At 35.5% G+C, this 14,861-nt stretch overlaps 1 protein-coding gene across 1 annotated transcript; it reads left to right on the top strand.

Annotated features, from left to right (window-relative positions):
• Positions 1 to 8,457: 8,457 nt before the first annotated feature.
• Positions 8,458 to 12,905, top strand: LOC131621316 (factor of DNA methylation 4-like). The gene is made up of 7 exons (XM_058892363.1): positions 8,458 to 8,757; positions 8,851 to 9,874; positions 10,069 to 10,250; positions 10,526 to 10,594; positions 10,687 to 10,971; positions 11,609 to 11,857; positions 12,431 to 12,905. Exons 2-7 carry the CDS (start codon positions 8,851 to 8,853, stop codon positions 12,659 to 12,661), a joined length of 2,040 nt encoding a protein of 679 aa, XP_058748346.1. The 5' UTR covers positions 8,458 to 8,757; the 3' UTR covers positions 12,662 to 12,905.
• Positions 12,906 to 14,861: the final 1,956 nt, after the last annotated feature.

The raw sequence follows: 14,861 nt of genomic DNA, 5'->3' as shown, positions 1-14,861 counted from the left end.
CAAAAAGAATTGATTTTTGAAAGGATGCAGCTTAGAAAAAGCCCTAAAACACACCGAATGGTTGGCACATGAGAAATCAACCCTCTAGTCTGCGTCTATGTCACAGGGCCACGATAACATCAAAATAAATGAAAGAAAATGGTCAAAGAAGGTTTCCCCTCCAAGTATCCACACCAATATTTGTAGACTTTCACATATGCCTAGCTTGCCGGATAGAGTTGTGTACGAGATCATGAGGTGCTTAAGAACTTCCACTTCCAAAGCAGTGAAGGGTATGCGGAGGTCCAGAATCGATAAGGTGCATTCATAAAAAGGAATTATGCAATCACCGTACTCACTGCATATTCTATCATTCTTGCTAGAGTTTAAGACACCCCAATTTGAAGATGGACCAACCTTAAAAAGGCCAATTCAGACTGTCTTCTTTAGTGAAGACATAAATGGTTGAAGAGTAAATAGAGTCCACCCATGAATATTGAACTTTTTTGGATATTTTTGAGCACTCTTCTGTGATATTTTACCTATAATACACTAACTTTTTTGGATACAAAAAAAAAACCATCAGAAAAACGAGGATAACTGCAAACTGGAAAAAATGACTCAAAGAAATGCAATGTTGATTCTTAAAGAATAATACGCTAGCGTGCAAAAGGTAATAGACTCTATCGAACATGTAAAAAATTATCACTTAGAACACTTGAGTGTTTCAGTTCCCAAAGGTCATAATGTACCTTCAATAAAATGGTTGAAGTATGGAGCATTCTAGAAGGAATCAAATATATCAATTAATTTTACATAAAATATATATATTAAAATTAATTTTACACTCCAGGATGCTCTAAACTTGTTGAAGTATGCCTTAAAACCTTTGTTGAAAAAGAGAAAGGAAACGTGTTTCAAGATTGCCAAAAATTAGGACGTTGAAAAGCATCAAGAATGTCCGGTTAGGAAGTTCGTAGATATCGGGTTTGATCGACCGATTTGACGATCTGTTCATTGATGTTAGAATATTTGATACATATTTTATATTAATTTAGAAATAGTCTAAATAAATATAAAAGAAATTTTAAAATATTTATAAATTTTATTCTAACATTAATGGATTTTGTTTTGAACTTTGTTATGGATTTGTTGGATTTTGACAATTATAAATACGTATCTCTTCTATGTTTACAGTGTGACAATTTTAGAGCTTTAGAGCCAAATGGAGAAATAATAGTTTAGGAAATTCTAAGGGAAACCTTAGAAAGAAAAAAGTTTTTTGGAAACCTTTGGAGTTATCTAAGGGGATTGGAAAATACTTCTAAAACCTTGGGTTTGAGTGATTCTTATATTGAGAGTTGAAAAGGTTGAGAAACACTTGGGTAGAAAATAGGGTTTTATTTTTGGGAGCCTTTAGGGTTTGTTCTTGGGAACTCTAAAGGTGAAGGCTATGTTCTTGGGAACTCCAACTATTTTTATCTGATTATTTGCTTGAGGACAAGCAAAGGTTCAAGTATAAGGGAGTTTGATAACACGAATTTATATCATATATTTGACTTATTTTTCATAAATAATGTTAGTATTTTCATTTAATCCATTTACTTTATTTTAGTATTATGCTGGTATTCTCTATGTTTCAGGTATTATGTACGTGTTGAGAACTATTTGTCAATAGAAGAAGAAATGTAGAGAAATAGCCTTAAAAAGACAAATAAAGAAAAAGTGAGGCCATGTTGTAATTGGAGGTGCAAAGAGCAAAATAAATACCATATCCACGTATGAGGCCCAGCCCAAAAAGGGGCGAAGACCCCATATCTTGAAGCTGAGACGCCTGTCTCAGGGCCCCATAGAGACGAAGACGCCCGTCTTGGGCTTACAACATGGAGACGACCCAAATTGAAGGAGAAAGGCCACGTAAAAGGAGTGGAGACGTCCGTCTCCCACTCCCCTTACCACATCATCCCAAGGACGCCCGTCTCCTTTATATTAGGTCACTTGAGACGCACGTCTCAAGTCCTTTTCAAATAAAGTCTCCATTTTCTCGGTCAAGTGAACGCCAATTCTACGGAGAAAAAGAGGGGACGTGGAGACTGAAGTGAAAAAGGACGTTGCATACCTACACTATAAAAGCAAGACTGATAGTTCATTATAAGGGTCCGAATTTTTGCAAGAGAAAAGGCTACTATTTTATTTCTGTTTTCGTACCCTCATTTATTTTCAGCAAGTTAATCCCCGTTTCCGTCTTTAATTCCAGTTTACTTTTTCTCACAGCAATTTCTACACCGGAAATTGTTGTGAACCTTTAATTGGTCTAACCTTACGTTAGGTCCAAGTTTTTTATTTCCTTGATTTATTTCCTGCCGAATTTTCATTTATCGAAGAACAATCCAACCAACTTGTGGTGGAGGTTCGAGTACTTGAAGATCTAAAGATTCATTCCAGATTTATATTATTCAGGTTTTTTAGTTATCGTATTTATTCCTTGCATGATGTATATATTGTATGCCAATTAATATGCCTAAAATTATAAATCAAATCTGTTTATGCATGTTCAACCTTATTAATATGCCTGGCTAAATTATTTAGATATCGGTATTTAAAGTAATTTAACCGAAGGGATCCGAAATAAATTGGCCTAAATATGTTTTATTAAAAATCACCTGTTTCTGGTTGTTGTGTCTAATTTTATTTATTAAAGTTATAAAATCAATAGAGCGGAAGTTTGAGATTTTAGAACTGATTAAGGTTAAAATCAACAGAGCGAGAGTTTGAGATCTTTAACGAGATAGTAGACACATGACATTAGTTTTAAGGAGAGCGAGAGCGTATTAAAACTAATTAGATTTTATTTATTTTCAAAAAATGTTTTTAAACTCAACACGGGACAGCGAGAGCGCACGTTAGGGAATATTAGCATAATCTGAGTCAACAAAGCGAGAGTTTGAGACAATGATTTTTAATTAAATAACATCTGCATGAAATAGGCATTTTATCAATTATGATGTTTTCAAAAAGCGTTTCTAAATCTGGTGGGACAGCGAGAGCGTACATTATGGGTTAGGACCGTAGTCTTAATCAATAGAGCGAGAGTTTGAGAGGAGGATTTTTAAATGATGTAGTTAGTAAAGATTTTTGATTGAATAAGAATCTGGCCAATGGAACTTCGGATCACCTAAATTATACGAACTACATACTGATATCCGCTTATCATTATATTGCCTAGATTTAAGATTTTAGTTTCCCTTTATAACCAATCCAAATATTCTTAGCCTTAGCTTTACATTGTAACCTTAGATAACGGTATATCGATTCATAGTCCCTGTGGATTCGATATCTTTTAAAACTACACGACACGACTGTGCACTTGCAGTCATCAGATTAATAGACACATAAAGTCGCGATCATGAGTCTTTTGGGTTTGTTCTTGAGTTCTCTGAAGGTGAAGTCTATTTTTTGTAACTCATTTGTAATATATTGTAAACACTCTTTGAGTATAGTGGATTGGAGAGACACACTCTCTCCTAGACGTAGATCTTTTGATCAAACTGGATAAACAAACCTTTCACCTTTTCTCGCCTGATTATGTTATGTTTTCTGCTTATGGATTATTATTGCTGAAGGACGTTGACTTTGGTGGCTATTGTTCTTTGCATAACATATCAAAGTGTTGATTGGAATTGAACCTTGTTATTATCACAACAAAAGTGCTTCAAACGTGGAACCAAAAATATGTTTAATATCATACATTGTATAATTTTTTAATATGAATTTTCTAATATGTGATAAAAATAATAAAAGAAAAATAATATTTTTTCTTTCAATATATATATTTTTAATAATTTTTAATTTTTTGTGTGTGAATTAGTCATCTTTGGGAATTAATTTGAGACAGATAGAATTAAAAAAAGGTTTAGACAATAGTATTGCATATAAATACTCATTTTTGTATGAAATGAAATAAAATTGTTTTACGCGAGAGCAAGACAATGATCAAATAACCTGAATTGAATGTTATGTCACGGTGGATCTTTGATTCTGATATATGGACAAAGTTAACTTGTAAGGTTAGGTTCTTTGATTCCGATGTGGTGGACAAAACTATCCTGCAAGTTTGGCACTCCAATGCTCATGTTAGTGTAGGAAATGCATAGTGAAATTTCTAATGAGAGTGAGTGTATTTGAAAATGGCATGTTAACTTCGCTTTTTAGGGGAGTTTATTGGTATTGGAATTATTGAAAAAGGTGTGTAGAACACATATGTCCATAGGATGAATTTGATGGTGATTAATGGATTTCCTAGAGGAATCATGTTCAATGACTTAGGATTATCTTCTGTGCCTTTGTCACATTCTGCACTCTTTTGGCATAGGGTCTTGCATTCTACCAGACCCTAGTGAACGATCCAGAACAGTTGCCCCTAAGCCCTTGTCTTTGTCACAAAGGGTAAGGGATGTGTAATGTCTATCTTGCATGTTAAAGAGAGAGAGACAATAATTGACACGTGCTCCTGGTCATCCACACGATTATACTAGGGTGTTATAGTGTCAACCTAGCGGCCTTAAAGAAATCTCAACCGTTGGTAGAAGGGAACGATTGTCTGGCTTCAGGACATTGGAGGAAGCTTACTAGGTATTTAATGGGACTTCATTCTTTTTGCTGGCTTAAATATTGACTTTCATGAGAAGTTCTTCTCCCTTTTATGCTTTAGCCCTAGATATTCTCAAGGTGTGTAAACTGATCATATATTTGGGAAATTTTACTTGCTGACTCAACCTTTACATGTTCGATTTCTCCCTCATACTTTCTAGTCTTGGCCTCAGAATTTTTATTCTTTCTCTTCTTTTTTATTGCTTTTAAGGTTTCTTCGTATTTAGAACTCATTTTCCCGGACCGTAAGTTTCTGCCGCAAACATGGTTGTTTCATCCGTGTCAATTAGGAGAGTCGGTAGGGATATTTTTGGAGTTTGGGTTAGTTCAGAGATATCAGGTGTTGTCTCAACTTTCTCCTGTAATGATGTCTTTGCTCTAGATATGACTGACATGGGCCCGATTGACGATTGAGATGTTCTTTCTCTGGATGAGGATCAAAGAGTGTGTGGTCAATATGGTAGGTGTGCCATCCTATTTCATGAATGCATGTTCTCATTAATTGGTTATCATCTTCCCTTTAATGACTTTGAGGTCAATTTCTTGAATCATTTGGTTATTGCTCCTTCACAATTACATCCCATGAGCTGGGTGCTTGTCAAGGTCTTTTAACACTATTGTGAGTACAAGGGTAGCAAATCGACAATGACCTTGTTCTGTCACCAAATTGGGGTACAAAGTCGTTCTAAATGTGCAGATGGCTATGGAATGATTTCTCTGTGGCACAACGTTAAGTACTTCGAGCCTTATTCTGATAGCGTGAAAAACTTCAAGGATCACTTTTTCTTGGTGGCCCCTCTTAACCGGGAAGCTCGTTTTAAAATCTATAATTTGAATTCGGATACTACTTTTTCTTGCATGGACACTTTTTGTAAATATTGAACTAAGAGTCATTTTTTATTGGGGTTGGGATGGGTCTAGCTCTCGTTATGGTGGACACCATTGAATCCTTTCTTTGGATGAGGACTGCATTTGGCTAATATTTTCGAGCCCACTATAGAGGAAGAATTGTTAACTCTTCCTAGGTATGTCTTACATGCTTCTACCGCCTTGGCTCTTGGTGGAACCAGTCATTGGGAAGCTCTTTGGTCTGACTAGCACTGTGCTGAGAAATAATGGCCATAAAAGAACGTACAAAGTCTGAATCTTCAGCGGGTTAAATACATGCGTGAAATGGAGATAATTTCTACCTTTCTTACCAAGGTGTGGAGTGCTTTGCTTTCTTTGACGCAAATGGAGATAACTTCTACTTGGTTCTCTACCTGACTAGGTGACTCATCTGGTGAAGATCATGGCAAAGAAGAACTAGACTCTGACTTGTATTCGAGGAAATTTATCGTCTGCTAAAAAACATTGGAGTATTTGCGCCCTTAGAATGTGCCCCTACATCAGCAATTGACCGATTGTATAAATGCCATCCTTGAGGCATTTTTAGAGCCGTTTGAGAATTATTTGTAGCAAGTAGAGAATTTCCACCAACCTCAGACTATCACTAGGGAGAAAATTCGGCCGAATCAAGTAGTCAAAGATGGAAAGATCGTTTCTTTGCGAAAGTAGCCTTGTTGCCCCCGTTGACTATTTTTTGTGTGTATGTACTGTGTGTAGAGTACCCTATAATGGAAGCATATGTATATAGATACAATCATTTTTTTTAATGAAATGCTTTTGCTTTACTTCTATACATGTTTATGGTGTGTTTGTTGGATGCTGAGTGCATAGATCTATGTCTTTGCGAACTTACAAAGTATACCCTCACAGTTAATTTGATGTCACTAGGTTCTTTCCTAGCCGAAAGTTGGATCCCCTTCCCTCCACCAGATGAAAACCCGGTCAGAGATAGGCGTGTGGCCGACCCACTGCGACATATGGAGTGGCTAGCTACAAGACAGGGTGCGTCGTGATTGCTTGTGAGGAGTTGATTGTTCTAGCTAGACGTAAAAAGCGTCTTCGACAACACCCTGTCTTTCGATGGGGAATCGATTGCTGTAGCCGGATGTACAAAGCGTCTCCGAAAGCACCCTAACTTTCGGTGGAAAATTAATTGTTGCAGTCGGACATATTAAGTATCTTCGACATCACCCCTGGCTTTTGGTGGGGAATTGATTGATGTATCCGGATGTACGAAGCATCTCCGACAACACCATTGACTTTGAATATACCAGGCCTCGATCACATCAATCGTACCCTAGGTTTGTAGTTACTACGCACAATCACAAAGTAACGAAGATTTTAGAAAATACCATACTTCATTAATTGTTGCAAGATATTTCTGTGTATATTGAAGATGATGAAACAATCATAACACTTAGTCATGAATGGGAAAAAGGAAAACATCACCAGGCGGGCCAATTGCCACTTATTATCCTCGTTTTCCATGGTTGGTCTAACCACTTCTCGAGGGACAGATGCCCATCCTACTGATTTGCCCGACAAGGGAAGCTACATCGATCTCTATGACCACACCTATTACTTAATCCTTTTGGAGGGCTTAATATATTCTTTTTGCCCCATCGAGGTCAGAATTGATGGTAGCAGATTCTCCTTAGAGATTGTGATACTTCAGCTTTAGGGGCAACAACGAGGCTATGACGTCTAGCATAGTTGCAAAAGGTATTCCCAAGATGTAGATGTAGACGCTCTTGTAAGGGACAACAAAGAATTGTGAATTTATCATTCACATGTCCTTCCCATCGCCTATAGAGACCATCAACTCCATATACCCCAAGGATGAATAACTGTTCCATTGAATTCCCTGTCGAGACCTATCTTCTCGACTAATTATGAGTATATTATGTCGCAGAAGATGCCACCATCTATGAGGATCTGAGAGACATTAAACTGTCGTACCTTGGCGGTGATAACGAGAGGAGAATTTTCATCGGGGATGCCTCCAACCTTCTCCAAGTCCCGGAACCCCAACGTGAGTTGATCACGAACCTTTGCTGATGTGCTTGCATACTTTATTTAGATAGCCATCATCTCAACGATCTTCCTCTTTATTGTTCCTTTGGAAGGGAGATTTTCCTGAGGTGCTCCTCTAGTAATGACAGCGATGTACGAGCACTATCCTTTACTAGCTTCCTTGCTTTCATCGCTGGTCCCGCATTTGTAGTCTTTAAGGGGATTTATCTCTACCCGACTCTTCCATATCTCTTTTACCACCCTTGATGTATTCGATCAGTCGACCCTTCTTAAATCAGTCATTCGATGGCATCTTTCAGCAAGATGCAATCGTCAATATTATGATCGTGACTCTTATGAAAGCGACACTACTTTTACTTTGACTTATCAGTGCGTGATATTTTTTAGACAAGATAAGAATGTTGGACTCCGACCTTCCAAAACTTAGTGTTCTCGCAGTCTTGATAGATCTTCTATCAAAAAACAATTAGGGGGTGGGGTGTACTTAGTTGACTCGTTTTGAAAATAAAAATAAAAATCATATTAAATGTTAAAAGAAAAAACAAGAATAAAGAATTACGTTGAAAATGTCATTTGACGGAAAAATATTTAAAAATTGGTGTCATAATAAATATACACATTACTAGTATTCTATAAATTTAATACGGTCAAAATTATTGTGTTCTCCAATCAGAATTCAGAATGAAGAGACATAAAAGAGTTTTGGCATTTATTATCGCCACGTGCGTTATTTTAATTAGCAAATAGCAACACCGTAATTATTTGTACAATATTAGCGCGGAAGAATAAAGGATGAAATGTTTCTGGCAAAAAAAATAAAATAATAAAATAATACAATAAAGGACAAAATGTTAATGAACGTTTCAAACAAAAACAGAAGCTCGCGTTTTTTGCGCTGGAATATGAGAGTGAGGATTTCTCTCACAACAAACAATTACAAAAACACTCTCTCATTTTAATTCATTTTGGATCAAGCAATCCGACACCGTTTCATCTTTTATAATGTGAGTGAGAGAGTTTTATTCCTTATTACCCAGAACAGAAAACCTTCACATTTACACTCATTTTCATTTCAGGAAAATTTTCTTAGGGTTTCTCTCTTCCTCTTCTTCTACTTTCTTCGTCATTCATCCTTATTCACATTTTCTAATCTTCTCTGGTTTTCGCATTTGATCGAAACTCTGAAACGCATTCTTCCACCACAAGGTAACACTCAGTTTTATTTGTTTATACTTAAATCTTCGTCATTATTATTACATTGCATTTTCCTTTTTATCATAACTTCGATTGTGTTTTCAGATGTACCGGAAATCAGAACGTACTGAGTTTAATGATTTGGATTTGGAATACTACGAGCGGAGATATTACAACAACTTGAAAGATGATCACTACAAGCTCGAAGTCTCCGACTCGACATTCAGGTGTCCGTTCTGTTTCAACAAGGATTATTATTCTTTGACTGATCTTTTGAGGCATGCTTCGAGGATTGCAGATGACGTGCATGGCGAGACTGTGAAAGAAATCGGTAGACACTCTGCTCTTGAAAGGTATCTGGACTTTAAAATTTCTGAAGATAAGTCGGATGATATGATGGATGTTGATACCGATAGGTCGCGGAGTGTGAATGTTGCTAAAGATAAGGCATCTAGAGTGAATGTTAGTGATGGTAAGTCTCTGAATGGGAATGCTGTTAAGGATAGGTCACTTGATGTGGGTATTGCTAAGGGTAAGTCACCCGTTGTGAATACTGGTGAAGACGAGTTTGTCTGGCCTTGGATGGTAGTTCTGGCTAACAATGTAACAGAATTTGACCCGAAGAGTGGTAAGTATCTAGGAAAGAGTTATAGGAAAATTAAGGATGAACTGTTAGAGAAAGGGTTTAAGCCGCTGAAAGGTATTGCACTGTGGAATGTTAAAGGGCAGACACAGTTTGTGATCGTTGATTTTGGAAAAGAATGGGATGGTTTCCACAATGCTATGAAGCTAGAAAGAAAATTTGAAGCAGATCATTGTGGCAAGAGAGATTACGTGGGTTTAAGGGAGCGAGGAGATAAACTCTTTGGGTGGATGGCACGTCGTGATGACTTTAATTCCAAGGATATTGTTGGCAAACACCTCCGGGGAAATGGGGATTTGAAAACTGTTTCTGGAAAAGAAGCTGAGGATAATAGGAAAGCCTTGAAGCTTGTATCTGATTTGACTAACACATTAAAGCAGAAGAATAAGGAAGTGGAAATAACGTATAGCAAGTGTGTCGAGGCTAATGAGTTCCTAGAAAGAGTGATGAATGAAAAAGAGGAGATGCTTGAACTCTTTAACAATGGTATGTTGATACTTAAAGTGGATTGTTAGAATTAATATCATTATTCTATTTCACTATGTTTAGAGGTGAAGCATTCTGATTTCTGTTCTTATATTTATCCTTTCAGTATTGCTTACTGTCTAATGTATTTTGGATATTAACATGATTTTTCAATATTTCATGGTAGCTGAGTTTGTTTCACTCTGTTTCATTAGAAATAAGCAATATTCGGAATGCCGAACGCAGTTATCTGGAAAATGTCTCCAATGATCATGAAAAAGCCATGCTAGAATTGGAGGCACGGAGGAACGAACTCGTGTCCCGTGAAAAGAATCTGCAGAAGCGTCAAGAAGATAATCATAGTGAGAGACATAAGCTATATCTTGAGAAGAAAAATGTAATTTTTTTTGGTTCTTTAAATTATGCTGACAATTCTCTCTTTTAAGCACTCTGTAGCACATTTTCTGATGGGTCTATTACTTAATATTTTAACATATTTCTTTTAAAATGATCAATTTACAAGAGAACTAAATTGACCTCTTTAAAAAAAGAACAAAAAGTGCGGCTAACTTCCTTATTATATGGATCATTTAGTCAATTCACGTACACCAATCCTTCTTATTTTAACAATTTTAGACTAATTGCATCTGTTCTTCATCTTGTTGTTTACAGAATGAGATGGCCATAGCAGAGCAACAAAAGGCTGATAAGAAAATGATGTGTTTAGCTGAAGAACATCAGGCACAAATTTCATTTTCCTTTTATCTGTATTATTAAATTAAGTTACATGTATCCACTGTCGTTTTGAGGATTCTTTTGTTTGGATGTTGCAGAAAGAGAAAGAGAAACTTCACAAGAAAATTCATGATCTAGAGAGAGGACTTGATGCAAAGCAGGCATTGGAATTGGAAGTTGAACGACTGAGAGGAGCTTTCCTTGTAATGAACCGCATTGGAGAGACTGATCTCGAAGAGAAGAAAAAACTGGAGGCGATCAAAATTGAACTGCAAGAAAAGGAAGAGGAATTGGAAGCGGAGGAAGATCTTCAACAAGCATTGGTTGTTAAGGAGTTCAAAGCTAATGATGAGTTGCAAGATGCCCGCAAAAAATTAATAAATGTATGTTTCTTAGAATATAAATGTTAATATTATGATTTTAGTGTCTTTTGGGCAACAACCTAACTAATGGTCTGAAAATCAACTCTATAAACAATGTCTTTTGTAACTGATCTCATACAATTTACACAATCACGATAGATTGTTTTATTTGTATGAATGACCTTGTAAAACCTAAGAAGAAATGTTGGGTCAATTATATATTTTTTAATTGAGATATAGCTGGTTATATAATACTTGTAGAAGAGTGCCCTGTTTTGTAAACATTCAAATCATGTACTTGAAGTCTTACTTAGGTTGCTTGGAAGCCAATGTCTTGTTCACATGAACTAACAATGGCCAATGCAAAATGTTTGGTGTTTTCATCATTTTGTCTTATTTTGTGAATCAAGTGGTTCCTTGTTTCAACTGTCTTTTTGCTATCTAGTTGTTTGTGTCCAAAGATGATGGTTTTAAATTCATACTGTTTCACATTTTAGGTAAAAATTAGTAGAATCAGATCAGGTGTATGAAAGAACCGAGTTTCATTTTACTCTTTTAGCTAATTTGTCATATTGTTTCATACTATTTAATGCTGTTGCTTTAATACCACAATTTCGTTGTTTGTTTTATTCATGTAATCTGATTTCCTTGTTCAAAGTGTATTGGCTGCCCAAAGAACACTTCTCGAGTCATAATTGCTGTGAAAATGATGGGGGAACTTGATATTAAGCCGTTTGTGGAGGCATCCAAGAGAAAGTTTCCTGCTGAAGGGAATGGGAGAGCAGCTCAGAGAAAACTTGTCGAAGAAAGGAAAAAGAAAGCAAATGAGTGGTGCAAAAAGTGGGATGTTAGAGATCCAAGCTGGCATCCGTTCAAAATTGTAACTGATAAAGAAGGGAATTCCAAGGTATAATGTCTTCTAGAATTATGTTTGTTCAAGTTAAAAGTTAATCATTTCTCTCTTTCAATTTTTAGCATGATTCTACAACTCAAACGTGTGACTTCAACCCTTGTATTAAAGACATTCCTTTGGACATGTTTATTCCCTTAAAATACAGTGCACCGTTTCTTAATTTCTTAATGATTACAAAGTGTTGAAATTCCAAAACCTTGTGAGTTAGTTGCTACTCAAAACTGATTCATTTCATTCTACAAGATTACACTGATGGATCAGTAAGAAGCGTGATATGCATGCTGTTAGTCAATGTTGTGAAATTGCAGCCATAGCGGCGCTATACTCTGCTATAATGTAGCAGAATTTGGACAGACTGACACTGTTCCAGGATCTCTAATTTAGTACAAAATGTTAAGCTAAATAGCTTTATTATCTGTTATCCACGATTGTGCGGTATTGTTTAGAGATATATCTATTTAAAGAAAATTACTGGTCACATAGATGTTGGCACTTATTTGGCACGTTTCGTTTCATGATGCAAATTGCTGAGACCATGATCTAATATATGTTTGATATATTCTGCAGGAATATTTAAATGAAAATGATGAAAAGCTGAAAAGTTTGAGGGATGAACTTGGAGATGGGGCGCATGATGCAGTAGCTACAGCTCTGAAGGAATTAAATGAATTCAATCCTAGTGGGCGATATCCAGTAAAGGAACTCTGGAATTATAGGGAAGGAAGGAGGGCTTCGTTGAAAGAGGGTGTTGCCCATTTAATGAGGCAATGGAAGTTGTCAAAACAAAAGAAAGCTTGAGACTCAAGGAATGAATAGATATTAAACTTCAACATACCAGGAATTAAAGTGAAAACCTGTGCAATGAGGGATGGAAGCTGATTAGTCTAATGCAAGTCAGATAATTTTGTTATGAAGTTTAGGAGAAAATCAAAAGGAATATTGATAAGGATTAGTATTATGATTATTGTATGAAGAAAAGTTGTTGATGACTCTTTGAAATATTTATAATCTTAATATTTAATTGGGAGCATATGGTTGTTTATTTCTTCTCAAATTAACTCATCAAAATCCTTCAGCAGTATAGAGTATAGATCATAGAAACTGTAAATCTAACTATTCTGATCAATTGTTTTACACATTCCGTGGAACAAAATCAATCACAACATGCTAGGTATTACTTATTTTCCCGATGATTTTACATTTTCAACTTTCCCTTCATTAAGTTACAAATCCACTTTTTACCTATGGTACTTTTAGCAAGTGCAGGTAACATCCAATAGTATACTAAACGAAGTAGACTTGAGCCATTTTATTTTATATTAAAAGATTAAATATGTTCTTTTCCTATAAATATCTCAAATTTTAAATTTGTATGTATGCAGTTTTATTCTCTCATATTTTTTAAAACTTTGAAAATTATTTAATTATTTTTTATATTTTTGAATAATTTTTTATACATATTTAAAATATTATAAAAAGTTTATTTAAATTTTAGAATTTTTAAAATGAGAAGAATTAAATATGAATTTATTAAATTTCAACAAATATTAATAGAAGTAACGAAAATTTTGACTTAGAAATAAAATTTTAAGTTTTTTTTCAAAATTTTTTTTTATAACGTTCTAAACATGTCTACAAAATATATTCAAAAATACACATTAATTTAATAATAGGGGCTAAAACTATGTGCATTATAGGGATAAAAATTAAAATTTAATAATTTAATAGGGACAAAAACATATTTAATCTTAAATTAAATCAAATGTTATGCTTAATTATATGAATATGTCTGTGCCTAATATTTTACTAAATCAACTAATGCTATCTGTATGAAAATCTTGAATTCTGCTGTTAAAAAAAACTAAAAAACAAGTCTCTAGAAAATTAACATGATAGTACTGTGGTGCTTGACACACAGTATCACCCCGCTCGGCACATAGTACTGTGCCGCCCGTCACACGCTCTGCGCCCCTCGGCATAGAGTTAAAACTGTTATGCTTTCTGGTTTTTAAAAACTGTACCTTACCCTAGAGACACTGTAAATCTTAAGGAAGGGTTAAGGGTGCCTAACACTTTCTCTTGACTCTAATTTCTCGACTTATTTAGAATCTCTCTAATTAGGTTTTTTCCCGTATTTAGCCTTATCCTTAGGATAGAATAAATATAGGTGGCGACTCTGTAATTTAGGTTATTTAACTTAAAATTTAAAAGCCGGTCGTAACAGTAAGTCCAACAAACAAATCTTGCAAGGAAAATAAGTTGCTAGACAATGAATACAAACAAGTCACAAGAGTCTTAGGTTTAAAGCTTGCATGGGGTCCATAGGTAAATACCATTCCCACTGAAGTTTAGTTGGTTTAACCTGTCCTAAAATAGTGATCGGGTTCTAGGAATCTCAATATCACGGATCTTCCTCGCAGGCTTTATTTTAGTTCGACAATTGCATCGTCAACCAAAACATCCTGAAAGTCTAATCTTAATGAGTGTAGCATCGAGTATCAACCAACTTCGGTATAAACCAAAGCCAGCTATCTCACTACTTTCTAATGGACAAGGATGAGTCAACTAGGGTTCTAAGGGAAAATTAGTGCTTAATGACACTACATGGCAGTCTAATGTTATCCTTGATACAAGCCACAAGGAACATTAATACAAACCAAAGTGTCACACTAACGGTGGCCACCATATCAACCATAGCGGTGTACGCTGTACAATCTCCTTGGTCTATTGCCACTTTACTAAGGTATCACTAGATCCGTGTATAGGATCTTTCACACAAGTAACTCCCAAGCAACAACCCTTTAAAATAAATCAGACAAATCAATCAAATACGCAAATAAAAATGATTTAAACTCTAAGGTAACCCCTCTTTTAAAAAATTCCCCAACAGAGTCGCCAGTTCTGTAATAGGTGGGAGAACAGACTTTTTGTTTTGTTATTTTGCAAAACATGTTGCACTTAGCAAGAGTCGCCACCGACTTTTATTTTATCCAATTAG

This window comes from Vicia villosa, unplaced genomic scaffold (assembly GCF_029867415.1).
Source record: "Vicia villosa cultivar HV-30 ecotype Madison, WI unplaced genomic scaffold, Vvil1.0 ctg.000004F_1_1_1, whole genome shotgun sequence".
NCBI lineage: Eukaryota > Viridiplantae > Streptophyta > Magnoliopsida > Fabales > Fabaceae > Vicia > Vicia villosa.
Note: the sequence above shows the minus strand (reverse complement) of the source record. Positions and strands in the feature narration are given on the sequence as shown.